This window comes from Cavia porcellus, unplaced genomic scaffold (genome assembly GCF_034190915.1).
Source record: "Cavia porcellus strain 051 isolate PalLab524CR breed Dunkin Hartley unplaced genomic scaffold, mCavPor4.1 scaffold_9, whole genome shotgun sequence".
In the NCBI taxonomy this organism is placed as follows: domain Eukaryota; kingdom Metazoa; phylum Chordata; class Mammalia; order Rodentia; family Caviidae; genus Cavia; species Cavia porcellus.
The window spans coordinates 90,602,555-90,621,898 of NW_026947492.1; the positions used below are offsets into that span (position 1 = coordinate 90,602,555).

The 19,344-nt window shown below is 36.2% G+C and overlaps 2 protein-coding genes across 4 annotated transcripts in view; one reads left to right on the forward strand and one right to left on the reverse strand.

The window, feature by feature from the left end:
• The window catches only part of LOC134477736 (endogenous retrovirus group K member 24 Gag polyprotein-like), a 266,810-nt gene that overhangs the window by 171,406 nt on the left and 76,060 nt on the right, over positions 1–19,344 (forward strand). The window lies entirely within an intron of this gene.
• The window catches only part of Prmt3 (protein arginine methyltransferase 3), a 102,564-nt gene that overhangs the window by 70,783 nt on the left and 12,437 nt on the right, over positions 1–19,344 (reverse strand). For all 3 annotated transcript variants that reach the window (XM_003462595.5, XM_063256796.1, XM_023561868.2), the window contains 2 exons: positions 14,903–14,968; positions 11,327–11,448 (listed from right to left, as the gene is read on the reverse strand). In XM_003462595.5, coding sequence (XP_003462643.1) covers positions 11,327–11,448; positions 14,903–14,968 — 188 coding nt within the window. The remainder of the gene's footprint in view (positions 1–11,326; positions 11,449–14,902; positions 14,969–19,344) is intronic.

Genomic DNA, 19,344 nt, shown 5'->3' on the forward strand with positions numbered 1-19,344 from the left:
AAGACTCAGGTGCCCTTTCTTAGAAAATGCCTTCAGCTACAATATTAGTAGTGATTTTCATTCACTACTAATAACTTTGTATTTTATAGGGTGTTGTGGGGCAGAATTACAGTGAAGGTACCATTTTGTGTCTGGTTTCATCCAATCAGCAAGGTATTTACAGGTCCGTGCATGTTGTGTGGACATTAGCACTTCTTTGCTCCTTGTAATCACTGAGGGATATTCTACTGCACGGTAAGCCCCACACTCACTCTCCCATGCATAAAATTCTGCATTGTTTCTAGCTTTCAAGTATAATGAAAGCTCTGTAACTATTTCAGTACAAGTAGAATCGCTCTGTCAAATGGTAGCATATATCCAACTTTCAAGAAACTGACAATCTGTTTTACAAATCACTTACATATACAACTGTACCATCCCAACAGCAATGTGTATTCTTGTTGCTTCACATCTTTGTCAACATTATCTTTTAAAATTTTTAACTGATTGTTAAAGATCTCATTGTAGTTATAAATTGCACTTTCCTAGTAACCAAGCCATTTTTTTATTGATGATCATATTATACACCTTTAATTTTCTCCCGTGTCAGTACTTACCAATGCAGCTTTGAAAAGACTGTTAGAAAGACTATCACTAACCAATGGCATTATTTTGGTATCTTTGTCAATCAAATATACATGAGTTTATTTCCAGACATTTGATTCCATCACATGATTTATTTATCTGTATTTCTTTGAAATGCCCAATTGTTGCTCCTTTTGGGAAGTACACACATTCTCAGGAGCATTCGGGGGGAGCTTTGGCAATGACTTGATGCCCAGATGAGTCCTCCAGGCTAAGGAACAGGCACTTCCCCTGTGCCACTCCAGTCTCCTCTACAGGCCACGAGGCGGGAGAGAATACACTTTCTCATCTCCAGGTTAGTTTCTCCCAAGCCCTGCTTTGTTTGGTAACTGTAATTTCACAAGCTGCTTTTCAGGAAAAAACAAAAAGGGGGGTCAAGGGCAGCTAGGAAGACAAAACCATAATCAGCTCTTATACAGGACTGGTTTAGATGGTTTCAGAAAAACTATGTGAAGAGGAACACTTAGACCTGGCTTCTACAAAGGAATTATTGACCAGCTCTGTAGAGGCCATCAGAGATTATAAATGGCTTATTGTTTGGCTAAATGATTTCAGAAAACAATAAAAATGATTAATGTCTGAAAATATATAGCAAGAAGATATTGACCAAGGTCAGAAAGTACACTGGGAGGAAAAAATTAAAACAGCTGATCATGGAGAATTATTTTCTGGGGAACATTAATCTCCCAGGTGAATTTTCCATTTAAAGTGGCTTAATATCCTTGCATGGTCCGGGAGGAAGTTACAAATATTAACAATAAACTCTGACGTATTTTAATTTCCAATTTCTGAAGTTTTTATGGTTGTCTTCTTGTATTTCCTGCCCCTCATTTCTTGGCTTACATAAAGATAAATATTTATGTTATTTTTATTTATGTACTTAGGATCTTAATGCTTTTGTTTTCTCATTTCCAATTAACTATACTTCCCTTTTTACCACCCTGCTGCATTGGCTAGGATCTCTGTATTACAGTGCTGAATGCAAGAGGTGATGACTGATATCCTGTCTTGCTCCTAAACTCAGAGAGGATGCTTTTAGCACATCACCAGGACAGTAACTGAATTCCATTTTTGATGCTATTCCATGTCACATCAGAACATTACTTTCTACTCTAGTTTTGTTTTGTTTGTTTATTTTGTCACTAGAGATTTTAACTTGGAGTCTTTACAAAAAGCTATATTTGAAGTCCTGTTCTTATTTTAATTTTGAACCAAGGTCTAAGTTTCCCAGGCTAGGCTTGAACTTACAATCCAGACCTTCCTGCCTCAGGCTCCTACAGTGCTAGAGTACAAGTGTGCATAACCAAGACTAGCTAGCTAAGAGTTTTAATCACACAGATGGGTACAGAATGGGTAGTGAATTTTATCATTTTTTCTACAAATATTGAGATAATTCTCAGTAATTTTTTTTCCTATGTTTAACCTTATTTTCCTATACTTAATCAACTTTGCATTCCTGTGGGAAACTGGATCACTGCACTGCCCAGGTAGCCAGCTAGCTTGCTTTCTCCTTTGAGTGCCAGGGATGGGACTCATTGCCTCCTGTGTGCTGAACCATCTACCACTGAGCTACACGGCCAGCCCAGTTTTCTAATACAGTAGTTTGATTAGGATTCTTATACTATGTTCATAAATAAGTCATCTGTGGCTCTTTTAGTTCTACTCTCTAAGGAGGGTGCTGGTATCAAAGTTACTGACCCCATATATTGACAGTTTGTTCTTGATAATGATGACCTGCAAGTATGAAGGAAAGAATGGGCTTTGTAATAAACTGCATAGGACAAATTGGTCATCTAAACAGAAGGTGGGCTGGGGGATGAATTAATGAATACCTGAATGAGAACAAACTGGACCACTACTTCGTATCATAAATAAAATTCAATGCCCAGTAGATTATTATCCTAAATATAAAAGGCACAATTAAAAAGCATTTACAAGAGACTATACCTCCATGACTTCAAGAATAGCAAATAAAATTTATTTCACTTACAAATAATGGCAACCATAAATACGAATGTTCCTAAATGAGAACTGAGAATTTAGTTCATCAAAAGAAAGTATAAAGAAGATAAAAAGACAAGCAAGAACAAGACAAGACTCTTGCATCACATAAAATCTATGAACAGCCAAGATCATTCATATGTATTTATTTTTCTACAAATAAAAGACACAGCTCAAGAGAAACATAAGCAAGAAAACATAAACAAATATTTGACAAAAAAAAAAATTCCAAATAGCCAACAATCACATGAACAGGTCTACAGGCTCATCAGCAATCACAGAATCACAATTTAAACAAAAATTAAATTTGAACAAAAATTAAAATTGAAACCTGTTGCTGCTATGCGGCCACCTTTAAAAGGTTGGAAGTACACCCAGAACTTTAAATGTATTACTGGCCTAAGTATAGAGTGGTCCAACAACTTTGGATAACAGCCTGGCAATATCTGGGAAATGTGAGGATGTGTACCCCTCAGAGACTGCAATTTTACCGGTTAAGTATACACCCTACAGACATGTGCAGCACAGGGCACATGTGTGACATACTCCCAGCAGAAGTGTTCTCAGCAGTCCACGTGACAGGAGGAGCAGAGGATGCGGGCAGATGTGAAGGGGTGGGAATGTTTTCTCTTTTGCCCTGGATGACGGTTACTACATTGTTACGGTTTATTTCTGGATGTTTCCGTGCTCACAGGTGGGGTTTTGGGGAGGTGACTGGATCATCAGGGCATGATACTCAGCAGTGGATTATTTTATAGCTAATTGTAATTTGGGAGCTCAAGCCTAGCCAGAGGAGGGTGCTCATCGGGACATGGCCTGGAAGGGTTTTCCTCTCTCTGCCTCCTTTGATCTCTTCCTGCTTCTTGCCTGCCACGCCACAAACTCTTTCTCCTCTGTCATATTGTCCTGACCTGAACAAGCTAACCATGGAGCAAAATCTCTGTATCAACTGTGAGTCAAAATATTTCCTCCTTAGAGTCATGGGTGTTGGGTAGTGTATCCATCAACCAAAAACCAATTAAGACACAACTGTTTAATTTCACGTGTTATTTATGCATACTGATTTATATTAATGCTCATTTATGTTTCTGTATGTTTTTAAACTACATAATATTTCATACAAAAACAAAGAAAACAAGGAACGAATAACAAAGATGTGATCATTTTAGGCAATGTATAAACCTGAGACTTTTACAGGTAAACGGATACAACTTGAGACCACCCTCATAAGTGAAATAAATCAGACTCACATGTATGAACACTGTATTGTTTCTCTGATGTGAGAAACTGAAAGAGTAGTAAGATCCAAAATTTACCACAGAAATTGCGAAAGGGGAAGAAACTGTTCAAAAGGAAAGAACAAGTGGGTTGGGGAAAAAGAGAAAAGGAAAGGAAAAGGAAAAAATGTATTTCTATACAAGATAATTAAGATAGTTATACTACCAGTTTCTCTTACTTCATTGACAAGATTTGTGCTAATATTGTTTATGCAGTATCTCACGCCTATGTCTTGTACTAACTACTTTGAAGATAACTACACACTGGATTAACCACTATCACTCAATTATCTTGCTTTGAAATGTTTTTGAACTTTAAAATTTTTAAAAGACAGATCTAAGCAGCATTTAATAAAATTCCTTTTCATGTACTTATAGTTGCTTGGTATTTACTGCATGAAGGTTTTAACAATTATACCTTTCAAAGAGAAAGAAAAGGAACACCTCTATAAGAGCAAAATGTTCCCACTGCCTGGAAATATATTCAGAATGGTTATGGCGAAACAAGACCAGTGTTCTGTAAAAGGCCATCTGCTCAGGCTGTTTATTGTCTACTACAAGTCATAATCCTATCTGCATCAGTAATTCCTTGTTCCAATATGAATATAACAGGAAAGAGTTTGAATGCAGCAAACACACAAGAAAAAAGACAAAGCCCTCTAACTCCCAGTATTTGGGTAAAAATTGCTCAATACAGATACTGTCCACACAGATCACCTCTTTCATGAGACTGTTAATCTTTATCACTACCTGATTTTCCATCCATAAAAGCAGTATAGATTTTATTTAATATTCTCAGGTGGTTACTCAATCTTGTTGTAGAATAAAAGCATTCTCAATGAATCTGATCTTTGGAAACATCTCCTGAAAAGGAGCACAGCACTGCTCTGTAGAAACATGACATTGTAATAGAAAGCGTACTTTAATTCACTTAACTAGAACAACTGAAACAAGCTATTCCATTATCAATTTTTTCTGTGTGGAAATTTTGCTAAAACAAACACCACTTTTCTATTATTTTCAACCTTAGAAGCAGCAATTTAACTTTTACTTATGACACAGAGATGTCATCACGACTAATATCAATGGGCATACAAAGAAAATAGTCCAAGCACTTAGGAATGTTTCTTCAGGGAGAAGGAAAAGTAAGCAGCATAGACTACTACAGGAGCTACATGCAAAGCCTAAAGTAAGTGATCCTCACTTTAGCCAGAAGATGACAGCACTACAGATACACACATGGACCAGGGAGCAGAAGAGGACGTATATATGCACACAACTAGGGTGTGTATGTGTGTGTGTCTGTAAGAGAGAAGCAGCAGATTTAAAGAATTATGAATTATGTAATATGCCTAGAGGGACAATAAGTTGGGTTTTTAGAAACAATGATAATGAGTCTAGATTTTACTTAAAGACAATAAGAAGTCATTTTGGAAATCTTGGAATAGGAAACACAATCAAATTCATAATCCACTTCTGTTCAAAGTGATTTAGGTAAAACATGTGGTCAGTGTTTGAAAGAAACAGGGAAGTGGGGCTGGGGATTTAGCTCAGCGGCATAAGCGCCTGCCTTGCAAGCAGGCAGTCGTGAGTTTGATCCCTGGTACCTATAAAAACGAAAAAGACAAAAAAAAAAAAGAAAGAAACAGGGAAGTACACAAACAGTACAGAGCATGTGAGAATTTAGGTAATGAACAACTGTTAATCGTATTGTGAGAAAATGATCTTAAAGTTCATCAAGAGCAACACATGGATGCTTTTCTAAAAAGCACATAAAGGGCAAGAAAGGAGTAGCCTAATAGATTAAAAATTACACAGCGTGTGACACTGCTTTGCTTCCAGTTCTGTATGTTATCGAGGTCCACATATTTATTTTCCTTCTACTGCCCAAGTACATTAAAATGACAGTAAAATATAAAATGCAATAAATTAGTAAATTCACTAAGATTTTGGAAGTGGATGTTGAAGAAAGAAAACTTCTGGCAATTTACCAGGAGAGAAAACAAAAACAAAAAGCCAATGAAATCACACTGGCAGGCCTGAAAAACAGAATCTGAGAGTATACACTACAGGATCTACAAGGCGTGGGCTGGTTTTCCCAGTACAGCCCGGGAGGCCAAAGGTGCAGGCAGTGGGAGTGAGGAAGGACCCAGGACACCAGTGGAAGTGCTCCACCCTGACCACGGCTCCCTCTCCTTAGAAATCTCATGCCACCCAGCTTTGAAGAAGACTGTCCCCTCTGCTGATAAAAGTGAGCAAAAAGGACTAAGACAGCACGGGGACAGATTTGAGAAACATTAAGGTTTATTAATCCACAGGACTCTTCCCTAACAGGAATGTTGGGTAAGGAAGAAAAAAAAAAAAAAATCAAGCATAAATCGGAGGGTTCTAGTCTGGTTCTGTGAGACATTCACCCAGGTCTGTTCTATTCAGTTCCTGCCTAGTCCTGACAATGATTCATGATTAAACTCTGAGAATGGAATTTCACAGTTACTAGACAACAGTTGTTTTATTTGTTAGAAGAGTCAAGATCAAACAGACTGATAGCAGGCTTAAATTAAACATAAATCTCATGATACACACTTGGTGTCAGACTTAAGACTTGTACCCTGGCTGGTCACGTGGCAGATAAACACCTACAAACCAGTTCTTTCAGTATTAAGACCTCTTAAAAACTCAAGCCAATTTCCCTGGGCAAAGAGATTGCATGTGTCTGAGACCTGAAGTTGGGGTGTAGAGGGCATAACCTGAAGCCTCCACGTGACCTCTTTTGTCTATGGATATCTTTTTCCCGAGCATTCCGCTTTGCATACTTCGCTATAATAAGCCTTAGCCATGAACACAGCTTTTTATAGAGTTGTGGCAGGTAGCTCTTCAAAGGATCCACTGAACTAACTAGTGGTCATGGACCCCCAAACGAGACCACTGAATGGAGAAGCAATTAAGGGATCTTTGGAACCTGTTGGGGAAGGAAATTAGTTTCCTGATAAAGCATCGAGCAATGATTATTTCAAGAACATCTGCTGGTGTATTTTGTGATCCTGTTCCAAATTTTATATATTATCCCTATCTCAAAAATCACCGTAAGATAGTTCAGTTTTACTTGCAATCGTTCACTACATATGTACCAAGGAATTATACACTCTGCTAAGTATTAGGGATAAAAAATTAAGGATAAAAGTTTTCTATCTGTCTCTCTTTTTTTCCTTGGGGGGCTGGGGATTAAACCCAGGGCCTCTTGCATATCTGGCAAGTTCTCTATTATTGAGCCACATCCCAGCACTCTTAAAAGAGTTTTCTTATCATTCTTTGCTCACAATATTCTAGACACAGGCAAGATAAAAGATTATCATTTTCATGGCATGCTGAGATTGAAAGTACTGCGTTGTGGCGGAGTGATGGATCAGCCTTCTTATGAGAATTCTTCTACACTAATACCTTAGTCTGAATAATGAGCGATTCCATGGCTGAGTCAAGAACAAACCAAAGGCAGCCAAAGTAATGAAGAAACTATGACCAGAAGCTGCCTCTGCTTCCTGGGGGTGAATACAATCATCTGGCAACTCAACAGCTTTGCTACCCCTACATGTAAGTTTATGTTCTTTGAAATAGTTTTTCACTGCACAGTGCCTAACACAATAGGAAGAATAAAACACTATTTTTCCATCCTTTACCATAGATCATTTTTAGGTGCTTATTTGCCCTTATAACGTCTTAGAAAAATCTATCCTATTTTACTCATAGCTGTACATCAGAATAGCCAGCCTAATCTTAATCCTTAATATCAGTTTAAAATTACCAACTTGAACTTCTGCTACTCTAAACCCATTTCTTAGAAATGCTAGATCATTTTTAAATAAAAAGGTTAACAACAATTTCATAATCATTTTGAACAATCTGAAGATTACAAATTGACATATTTAAAATAACAAACTGTAGTTTTTAAAATTCCTCATCTTTGATAATAAATAGTAACTAGGATGTGAAAAAAGTAAACTTTAGCACCGGCTTGGTAAGACAATTACACCATCCAGCGTCCTCAACTGGCAGCATACTGACCCAGTATAAACTGAAGGACTTTTGACAATATGTGCCTTCCTGTGTATTCTCTTAAAATCCATTCATAGACTGTAGTGATTTCACCCCAGCATGTACACTTCAACATTTCACATGGAAAACAAGGAAGAGAGGCATGTATTATCAAAATAGCTATCTTTGCCGGGCGTGGTGGCTGATGCCTGTAATCCCAGCACTCGGGAGGCTGAGGTGGGAGGATTGTTGCGAGTTCGAGACCAGCCTGGGCTACAAAGTGAGCTCAAGGCCAGCCTGAACTGCATAATGAGACCCCATCTCAAAAAAAAAAAAAAAAAAAAAAAAAAAAAGAAAAGAAAAGAAAATAGTTATCTTTATACAATATAAAAAATGCAAAGCAAGGCTGAGACTCAGGTACAACCGTCTGGTCATGAGTTTGATGCCCGGTACCACAAACAAACCACCAAAAATCAAAGCAAAAGATTGCTGAAGAAATAACGCAGACTTGTCCCAAACAAAAAGGCCTGCTTTTCAAACTCACTATAGGTCCTCTGTAAAGCCAACTATTAAATGCAACCAGTGCCTATCTTGGGCGTCAAAAATGGAAAGATGGCAGAGCAAGCTGGCTACAAGAACTGCGGGCCCAGCTGCCTGGGATCTAACCCTGGCTCTCCTACCAATAGTCACTTAGTAATCTCTGTGCCTCAGTTCTTTCATTTTACAGTAAGGATCATAATACAGTATAACTGAACTTACTGCAAATGAGATTCAATAGGAAAGTACTAAATTAATTATAAAGTCACAGGACCTAAAGATTGAGTGCTAAGTCATTTTCAACAACACGGTTCCACCTTTGCTTGTTGGTACAGAAAGAAGACTGTATGTGGGGAGTAAGCACACGTCCTACAACTGCACTACAATCCTAGCCTGCAAGACACTCCTTTACCAGAACTGATACTAATAAATGCAAACTGATATTCATTCTTTGATTTAAAATTTACTGGTAGCTGCTGTTCAGTTGAAAAACAAGAAGTATTAATCCCAAACTCCTTCAGTTCTGTACCAGTCATAAATATATTCTAGGTCTTCCAACTCTAATAAAATGACTTAGGATTAAGTGGAATGAAAAATTATTCTTTAATCTTAATAGAAACATGTGACTATCTCTAAAATGACATTTTAACATATGTTCAAGGCTTTTTCATTCAGATATTAAATCATAAAGTACTAAATTTTAAGACATACAGACTGGTTGGACCAATTAATTTGAAAAAACATTATAAAATACAATTTTTTTAAGTAACTTTCTGCAAAGAGCTCATTTACATACTATAAGCACGCCAATCCAATTTTTCTGTCCTCAAACTATAAAACTATATCAAAAGTAACTGATCATGATAAAGTCTTTAGATAAACACAGAGAAAAAGGGACTGATAATGAATTTTTTCTGTGCCAACAATTTCTGTCCAACACACATTCTCCTTACTGAGTAACTGAAAATTGAATATGTACATAAAAAATTTACATGTTTTTTTAAAAATCTGTTACTATAATAACATCTGGCAACAAACTTTATATATAATGGATTGGAATATAACCACTGTATGAACATTTTTCTAGAGATTTACTGGAGCAAATCAAGGCTTCTATGAAATAAAGTGGGCAAAGTAAGAGAACAAGTGTTAGCACGATCTTTTTCAATTCTTCTTTAAAGAGTAAATACAGTTCCACTGCATAGAAAAATGACAAGCTTAAAAATATAAATGAACATGGCCTTTCATAAGATTAGAACTTCTAACACAAAATCTTTCTGTAATCTTATTATCAACAATATTTTTGTTAATTTTTGAAAATAATCTTTTTGACATTGAGGTTCTTATATGTGAATAATAACTGCATAAGCAATTGAGTTTCCTCAGAATCCCTAAACATGCCAATGATATACTTGGCTATATATTAGAAAAACCAGGGAAAAAATACCTTACTAAATCAGAGTACTGCACATATAATGGCAACTTCAATTCTAGACTATATCAATACTTTAACATAAAATTACAGCCATGAACCAGTATCTGAGAAATTAACACAATTTATATAGGAGCAAAAAGTTGGTACTTTTTAAAATAATAACAATAACCACAGTTACAGTCAAACATTTCCTACGTGCCAGGCAACAGGCCAAAGTGATTCATACGTAGGCCTTAACTATAAGTTGTCTTACTCTAGCTACATTCATGTGATTGTGAAACGGTTTCCAACAGGTTACACATAATTTACCCCAAAAGCTGACAGCACTGTTTAAATGTTCAGCGAGGCCTCGGAATCAACCCTCATACAGGACTGTGACTCATTCTGTGCTCTTAATCAAATTATCCTTCTACATTATGGGATAGGACTCTAAAAACATTTTATAGAATCATTACTCAATTTTGCAGTATCCAGACAGATCACTATTAACCAGTTTTAAGACTGGAACCTAAGTTTTAATGCAATAACCATCGTAAGAAACCACCTATTCATGATTCTGAAAATTATTGCTAAGTTTCAGATGTAAAGTGCTGTTGGTAAAGCACAGAGCTAAAGAAATGTAGTTGCATAAGCCGTATTTCAAATAAGGCTCTTCTTATTAGGACGTAAACTAATTATAGAATCAACCATGATTGATTAAAGAGGAAATATCAAATTTCAGGGCAGTAACAAAATCCACTCTGCCTTACCTGTAACCACTCCAAAATTAAACATAAAAGACGTACAAGAGGGGCTGGGGATTTAGCTCAGCGGCATAAGTGCCTGCCTTGCAAGCAGGCAGTCGTGAGTTCGATCCCTGGTACCAATAAAAACGAAAAAGACAAAAAAAAAAAAAAAAAAAAAGTACAAGAGCTGGAGTCACGAAAAAAATCACGTGTAACCTTTAGTCTCTAGTCTAAGTGCTATCTGTTAAAGAAAATATTAATGATAGAAATATTCAGTAAGTAAAGAGTTCTGTCAATATTACCCACATGTCACAGGAAGTATGATATCTAATTCCATATTAGAATCAGCATATTTATGGTCATGAAAATCATGTCAGAATAATTCTCACCAATAAGAACTGTGAAAAAGAGGGCTGGGGATTTAGCTCAGCGGTATAAGCACCTGCCTTGCAAGCAGGCAGCTGTGAGTTGGATCCCCGGTACCAATAAAAAGGAAAAAGAACTGTGAAAAAATTCTCAGTACCATAGTTTAAACATGTCTAGCTCAATCCAATTTAAAATCTTATTAAGATAGAGTAGATTTTTACTAAAAGACAAATGTCTTGAGCCATATTATACAGCGAGTAAAAGCAAGAAAATTTACTAGGTAATTGTCAAATTTAAAATGATTTTAAACCAAGCCTTAAAAACACATCTACCTTATGATATCCATTGCCTGGTAAAGTATTTCAGATTGATCAACGCCAAGAACTTTCTTCGCCCCAGCTTTAGCAGCAAACAGAGAGAGAATTCCAGTTCCACACCCAACATCCAAAACTACCTGGTGTAAGTAAAAGAACAAACATTATTACAAAGGTCTTCTGTTTCAAATCCTATTCAAATACTAGTGCTTCTGGCTAAGATTGTAATAAAAAATTAAGGTTTATGATCAAATATAATTTATACTTGTGGAAACTAAAGATATTATTACTAGGTATTATTTTAAATTAATAACAGTATAGTTGAGCCCAACAATGCTACATAAGAAAAGTTTTATATGAAACAAGTAATTTCCATAAACTACTTAAGAGGGAATTAATGTCTTTGGCACAGGGAATTAGTATCTTTGTTATCCATATGCTCTAATTTAGTCTCAGTAATTAAATTTTTACAGAAATTAACCTCAAGTTTAAGTGGCAGGAATCACCCAACATAAAATCATTCAATATAATTTTGAAATATTTATCAAGGAATCAAGAACCAGAAAAATAATCATATCACTTCCCCCCCTCAGAGGTAAATATTTGACCCACTTTAACAATACAATAAAAGTAACACAGCTTTACTAGGTATTAAAATCCATAAACAGACCCAAGGCACACAAAGGTTCTAGGGAATATTACAGGCACATATCACAGCGCGCTCCCATAACACATTATTTCACCCTCACGTTCCGAATGAGGAAAGTGAGCTTCATAGCGAAAGGAACATGCCCAAGCTCATATAGCTGGTAAGTTACAGAGTAAGCACTCGGGTCCTAGCTAATCTGCTTCCAAAGCTTGTATTTTAACAACTTCTGATTATACTTTTACTATTACATATAGCTCAGAATTCAATGACTATGGCCAGATAAATAAAACTTGATGGAGTGAAAGAACAGGCAGAAATAACAAAATAAACTGTCATTTTATAAAATAATATTGATTTACTATTTCCTACAAAAAAGAAAAACAAGTGAATCAATTATAACAGTAGATAATAATCAAAAGCATAAAGACACCTCACTGAGAATTCTTCAGTGGACTACAAATGGAAATTAATTATGTGTGGGTGTTAACAAGATTAAATGTCACCAAAAGTTCATCTAAGACACCATATGGGCTCCACAGGAGTTTATAAATTGAAACAATATTAAGGAAGAAAGGAAAAAAAGGAGGCAAGGAGGGAGGAGTGGAGGGGGAAGGGAAGAAGAAAACTTAAAATTATAAGCACTCTTGAAAAATAAATCTCCACTACATACTATACAGTGTGATACTAAACCTGGTGTAATGGGAAGTCTGTTTACCTCATAATGATACGTGTGAAGAAAAAACATGACGACACAATTTAGAAACAAATTTTACTATTCAAGAGTTTTTTTCAAATAATTTTATGACCATATCCTGTTAATTAAAAACAAACCATGTGACCCACATACATAAAAAACAGTACGAATTAAAATTTAATGAGTGGGCCCCACACGAATCATGTCCTCACTAGAAGTAAATCCACTGGCAGTCAGTGCGTGGTGACACAGGGCCGGTGACACTAAGCAGGTAAAAGGCCTCATGTTTCCTTTTATTCAGTTGTGTGTTCTGACGAAGTCAATTAATCTACTGGTTTAAACCTTAAACAGGGATAAACACTTCTAGTGACATCATACAATGACAGTGAGACATGTCCAGAAATAATGTATGCTTCCAAATATTATTTAAACATAAGGCAATGTATTTTCTAAATCTATAGCTATCATACTATAGGTCTCCCAAATAATTTGAATATATGAAACCTACAGAGTAATGCTGTTAATTATTGAAAATTATGTCCTAAGTGTGCTTTTTATGATGTTAAAAATTGCTATATACAATTTTTACGCTGTAGTATATTTTGAGAAACCACAGATGCCAAGCAAAATCCATTACATACCAAAAAAGTAAACTGTGAGCCACTTAAGGAAAGTATCAATGCAAGATACTCTCACGTTACTAAAAAGTCCTTTTGGACTTGGGCAGATTCCATTTCTTAACAACAAGTAAACGGAACACAACAAAATAATTACACATTGTTTTCCATGGTAACTTGAAAATGTGTAACTTATACAACATTTTTATTATGTTACTATAATACACTATAGACAAGGTAACTTTGCATAGCTCTAGGTCAAAGAACTCCGTATTTATAGAAATATTCACATATAATTTCTTGATTAAATCATACAGTTTCAGAGTATATCTGAAATAGCTGTTTCAATATTTCCTTCTCTTGTACAAGTCTATTCAAAGTACACTGAAGGAAAAAAAAAACTTCCTTAATTTCCAACGATACTCTTGGTAAGAGGAGCTGGCTCAAAGCAACAATGAAGGTGCTTTTCAGTAACAAAAATCAGCACTTTAGAGTAAGAAGGGATTTTAAAAATTTTTACAAATAGGCCCAAAGAGATTCACTCCTATCAGTTGCCCAAAAGTTTTATGGCTACTGACTCCTAACAAACAAGATTAGTGATTCCCAGACCAGGGCTTACTTTCTATCCAATTTATTAAAGGTTATAAAAACCCTGAAAACTGCTTTGTCTCCACTGCAGTAACATAGAAAGAGTATCATGCTATCAATTTAGAATACTTCTCTCTGATTAAAGTTGCAAGTGAAAGACTACTTTTAGGAAAGAGGTACAGAAAATGAGAAGCCAACCCAGATTATATCCGAAACAACACAAAAATTAGGAAAAGCAGATCTCTAAGCACAGGGCTTTCCTCACGTGTGTAGCAGCATGTAAAGTCGTGCAATGACCTTGGAGAAGCTTTTAAGATGGAGGTGGGAAAAGCATGGTAAATATCTGTCACGTTCTCAATCTGCATGGCAGAGCGTAATTGCTGTCTAAACTAGTGGATTAACTTCTAATAAGGAACACCAGAAAATCTGAATTTTTATAATTATGCCAGTGAAGAGAGAGGTAGGGAAAGAGAAACAGATGGAAGGAAGGAAAAAAAATCAAAACAATTTCTAACAGGAACAAATAACACAAATTTTGAACACAGATACACCCAAAGTACACAGTCATCTTAGAAATAAAGTGTTAAAACTAACTGTAAAATACACCACACATTGCACAAAGGGATAAATTAATAAGACCTAAGAAAGCACATAAAATGCATTCTACCTTACAATAACCCAATCATTAGCTTCCTAGATTAATTTTCAACTACTTAATACCAACTATAATAATTAAAATGTGTTTTGATAAGGAGTATATCTGATACATTTGAAATCCACAGGATTACGGTAAATCTGAAATATGGTTTAGGCAAAATGATCTGGATAAGCAAAGTTCAAACTGACCATAATTAATGATTTCCAATTTAAAGAGACGACACTAAATGACAACGCCAATCAGCATTTCTGTTATCAGTACTCTGCACCACAGAGCAGCATCATAAAAGTCTTCCATGAAATAAAGCTGGGGTCTATTAAGTCAACTGTACTGCAGCAGGGATGGAAGGAACACCATGAGTGTACAATTCTGTAGCCTGGGTGCTCACCTTGTCTTTGAAGATATGTGGATTTTGGTATATGAAATCTCTGTAGCTTTCTGTTCGTACTTTGTCCTAGGATAAAGAGAAGAAAATATCATGGTTGCAGGATAATCTAAATCAATTTAAAATTTTTAGACAGATATTTGCTATTTTATCACATCTTGCTTGCTTCTACATTCTAAAAGTTACTTTTTGCCTGGAAAACATTTAAAAACAAACAAAACACTGAACGTTGAATAAAACCTACCCTTGTCCTTCAAAAAATGTCCATTTTTTTCTCTTTACATGCACTGTCCTTATGACTTCAAGTGATAATTAAAGTTGAAAGAACAGACGTTGCTCCTTCACATACGGCCTGGAGCATAAGAGCAAGTTGCCCCACACAAGAGCAACATGGGAGTAAGGGGAAAGAAATAAAATAGATCAATGTACCAGGTGCAGGTACACATGAAAAATGAAGCCACACTGAAGATGTTTTTCTAAAATAGTTCTTATCAGCACCTGCCAGATTTACAATCCTACTGTATCTAGAAATTTCTGTAGTGGGAAATGATGCATAAAAGCCTATCAGCCTAAAAGTGAATCATCTGAGCCCTGTAGTCAGACCTGAGGCTCCTCCGCTCTCAGATCTCACATGATCTGTGACCAAAGCAAGTGGGCAACATTCTAAAACCTACGCTGGTCCAATGAACAAAGCAGATTCCCTAGGTTGTGACACACAGACTGCAAATCAGCCAGTTAACTGAGTATGAAAAAGAAGCACTGCAAAAAAGATTTCTAATTTAGGACTTTGCAAAAATCAACAAAGACAAAATACAGTTGAGCCACTGTAACTGTGGGGTTTCATTTCATTTTCATAAATTCATTCTGATACTGAGTTATTTTAAACTGCATCTGTGTTCAATACACATACTTTCTGTGTCATCATTCCCTAAAGAGTACAATATAACAACTATTTACGTGGTATTTACACTGAATCATGCATTGTAAGTAATCTCCAGATGATTTAAAGTTCACAACAACAAGATGCGTGTAGGAAGCAAATACGACACCACCGTCTGTGTGGGACTTACCTGCACGCTCCACTGTCAAGTGTAGTTACTATAAATGCTACGTTAAAATATTATGCCACCTCATAAACATTTGTATGCCAATAATAAGATTATTTGTCAAAACACATAAAAGAGATCTTCCATTAAAACAAGTCATTTTATGTATTAGACCTAAAAAAGGGGAAACAACCATAATTAACTAAAGACTTTCCTAGTAGTATTTCTAATTGTTTTACCCAACAAATCTTTTAAATTGGGCTTACTAAATCATCCTTTTTAACTTTTAAAAAATTACTTTAAGAATTACTGGGAGAGTTCCAGGCATGGTAGCTCACGCCTTTAATCCCAGCACTCAGGAGGCTGAGGCAGGAGAATCATTTGGAGTTTAAGACCAGCCTAAGCTACAAAGTGAGCTCAAGGCCAGCCTGAACTGCACAGAGACCCTGTCTCAAAAAGACAAAAAAAAAAAATTACTTGGAGAATCTAAGGTTTACATTAATGTATTATATAACTAAGGTAAACCATGCTTTTTCAAAGCACGTCACTTTACGTACTTGCACTGCTCTTGTCCTTCCTACTCTGTCACCAGTGATCTCTGCTGAAACAAGACCCACACAGGGCGAACGCCAGTCACAAGGGCAGGTGCTGGGAAGCGCTCACCGTGCACTGCTCCAATTTCATCCACAGCCTTCCAGCTGCTGTCCCACCCCACGCACGGCTGCTGCCTGAACCGCAAGCCTTCACTCGGGCTCCTGCCACTGTCATCTATTCTTACCCAAATGCTCACCCTGGGCTAATGAAATCCATTACACTCAACAGAACTCATATCAAGCAGAACTTAAAAAAATAACTCACTGAATGTGAAAATGCAAGAAATAAAAAACCAGTTTTCACAGTCATTTCCAAAAACTTATTCTAACAAAAGATCAACTCTACTACAAAACAGCAACGTACTCTTTGGTACCAACCTAATAAAACCAAGAAATACCAAAGAATCAAACTAGAGCTCCAACACTTAAGAGAAAGATAATTATTTTAAGTATATGTCTGTAATACCAGCACTCAGGAGGCTGAGGCAGGAGGATCACAAGTTCAAAGTCAGTCTAGTCTGCATAACAGATTTGAGACTAGCCTGGACTACATGCTGAAGTCATGCCTCTAAAAAACCAAAAACTAAAATCCCAAAGACTGCATTATACTACTAATACCATAAAGTTCAGAATGAAGCTAAAGACAACAGAAAATTTATATAGTATAAGCTTACACATAAAAACAACAGTGTATTTTTAATTTATAGGTTCATGAAGGTAGACAGCATGGGTGCAGATAAAATGAGACTGTAGTAAAATAAAAACCAGTAACACTTCAAAAATAAGAAATAATGTAATTTGTAGTAATATGCACACTACAATAAACATTTTCCTTAGAAACAACAACAGTGATGCATTTCAACTTTGTAATATTAGTCATCAACTCTTCTTTAAAAAATAAGGTGGCAAAGAATTTTGAAAGTTCATGTGATCTATCCCCCATCATCTCTAGAATTCAAAGAGTTCTTATCCCAACTCCAGAAATAAAATGACAAAGTACTTTTATTTAAAATTATAAACAACAAAACAAGAAGCCAAACCCTTCCTGTGAGTCAGCAGCAGCCACAAGCTACAGGGAAGAGAAACAAGAAGCCAACTCCTTTCTGTGAACCAGCAGCAGCTGCGGGCCGCAGGGAGGAAAAACAAAAAGCCAACCCTTTCTAGGAGCTACGGCAGTCATAGGCTGCAGGAAGGAGAAACAAGCCAACTCCTTTGCGTGAGCCAGAAGCAGTCACGGGCTGCAGGAAGAAGAAACAAGAAGCCAATTCCTTTGTTTGAGCAGCAGTCACAAGAAGCAGAGAGAAGAAAAAAAAGCCAACGCTTCCTGTGAGCCAGCTGGCACACAGGCTGAGAGACACAAGGAGGCGAGCACCCCCAACCCTCAAGTGGCTGATACAGAGAAACAAAGGCTGGGATGATAGTTACTGAAGTTAAAAAAAAAAAAAAAGGATAACAATGCTTGTAGTGTTGAGTATCTGGCTGATTTTTCAGGCCTAAAGCTGGTAGTTTGAGCATCTACTTAGAAGGTAACAATATGCAGTATTGTATCTATGGGGGTTTCCTTCTGAAAGTGATAACCACTGTTAATTCCCTATTATCATGTTTAAAAGTCCTATATCATTTTCATTGTTCTGTTTTTTGTTTTGTTTGGTTTTATTATATCTGATGGCCTGGGCAGTTATTTCAAAGATAACAAGATATATTATGGTAACCATTTTGGATTTACTATTATCTTGTTTTTAAATCCTGTATGACCTTCACTGTTTTGTTTTGATTGGTTTTATTCTGTTCTGTTTGATTTTATTATGTCTGATAGTATTGAGAGCTATTTTGAAGATAACAAGAGGTATTATGGTAGCCCTTGTTGACTTCCTATTATCTTGTTTTGAAGTCCTGTATCATTTTTGGCTGTTTTGTTTTGATTGGCTTTACTGTTTTGTTTGGTTTTATTCTTTTCAAAATAAACATACATATAAACAAATAAAATTATAAACAAAAGATATGCGGGGCTGGGGATTTAGCTCAGCAGCTAAGCGCCTGCCTTGCAAACAGGCAGTCATGAGTTCGATCCCCGGTACCAATAAAAAGGAAAAAGACAACAACAACAAAAAGATATGCTAAAGCCTATTAAAGTATCTGAGACTAAATAACAAAAAATCCAAACTGCATTCTATAAAAGCAAGACCAATTCTAAATCTATAAACAAGCCCATAAATAAGCCCACCCAATATCACAATACTTAGAAAACTAGGTAAGATTGTGGTAGTAGAAAAACATTAAAATGTTTATTTGTACTAAGAAATGTCCTGGCAAGAAACAAGAAATATAGGCTGATACAAGACACACTTCATAGTTATCACCAGTGCCTAACTTAGCAAAATACAAAATGGATAAATAAGGGCCAGGGATATAGCTCAATGGCACAAGTGCCTGCCGGGCAAGCATGAGATCCTGAGTTTGATCCCCAGTGGCCCCCCAATAGATAAATAGTCCTTTTTGAATCAAGTTCATCATATTTCCTGTGAACACATAATCAAAAAATCATTGTGAGGTAATGACACTGTGTAACAGCTAAGGGAAACTAAGGTATAAAGAACATTAATAGATACTTGAGTGACTGAGTCTTAAAAAGTTGGCACTGGTACTTTTGAGCTGGAACGTCTTAAATCTAAATGCACATCAATGAACTACAAACATACAATAGGGGTAAGATTCTCAGTTACTGATAGAGCCCAAGTGCCAAGAACAGAGATCTGTAAGTATCCAAATGAATTTCCTTGATGACTATACTGACAACACCCATACT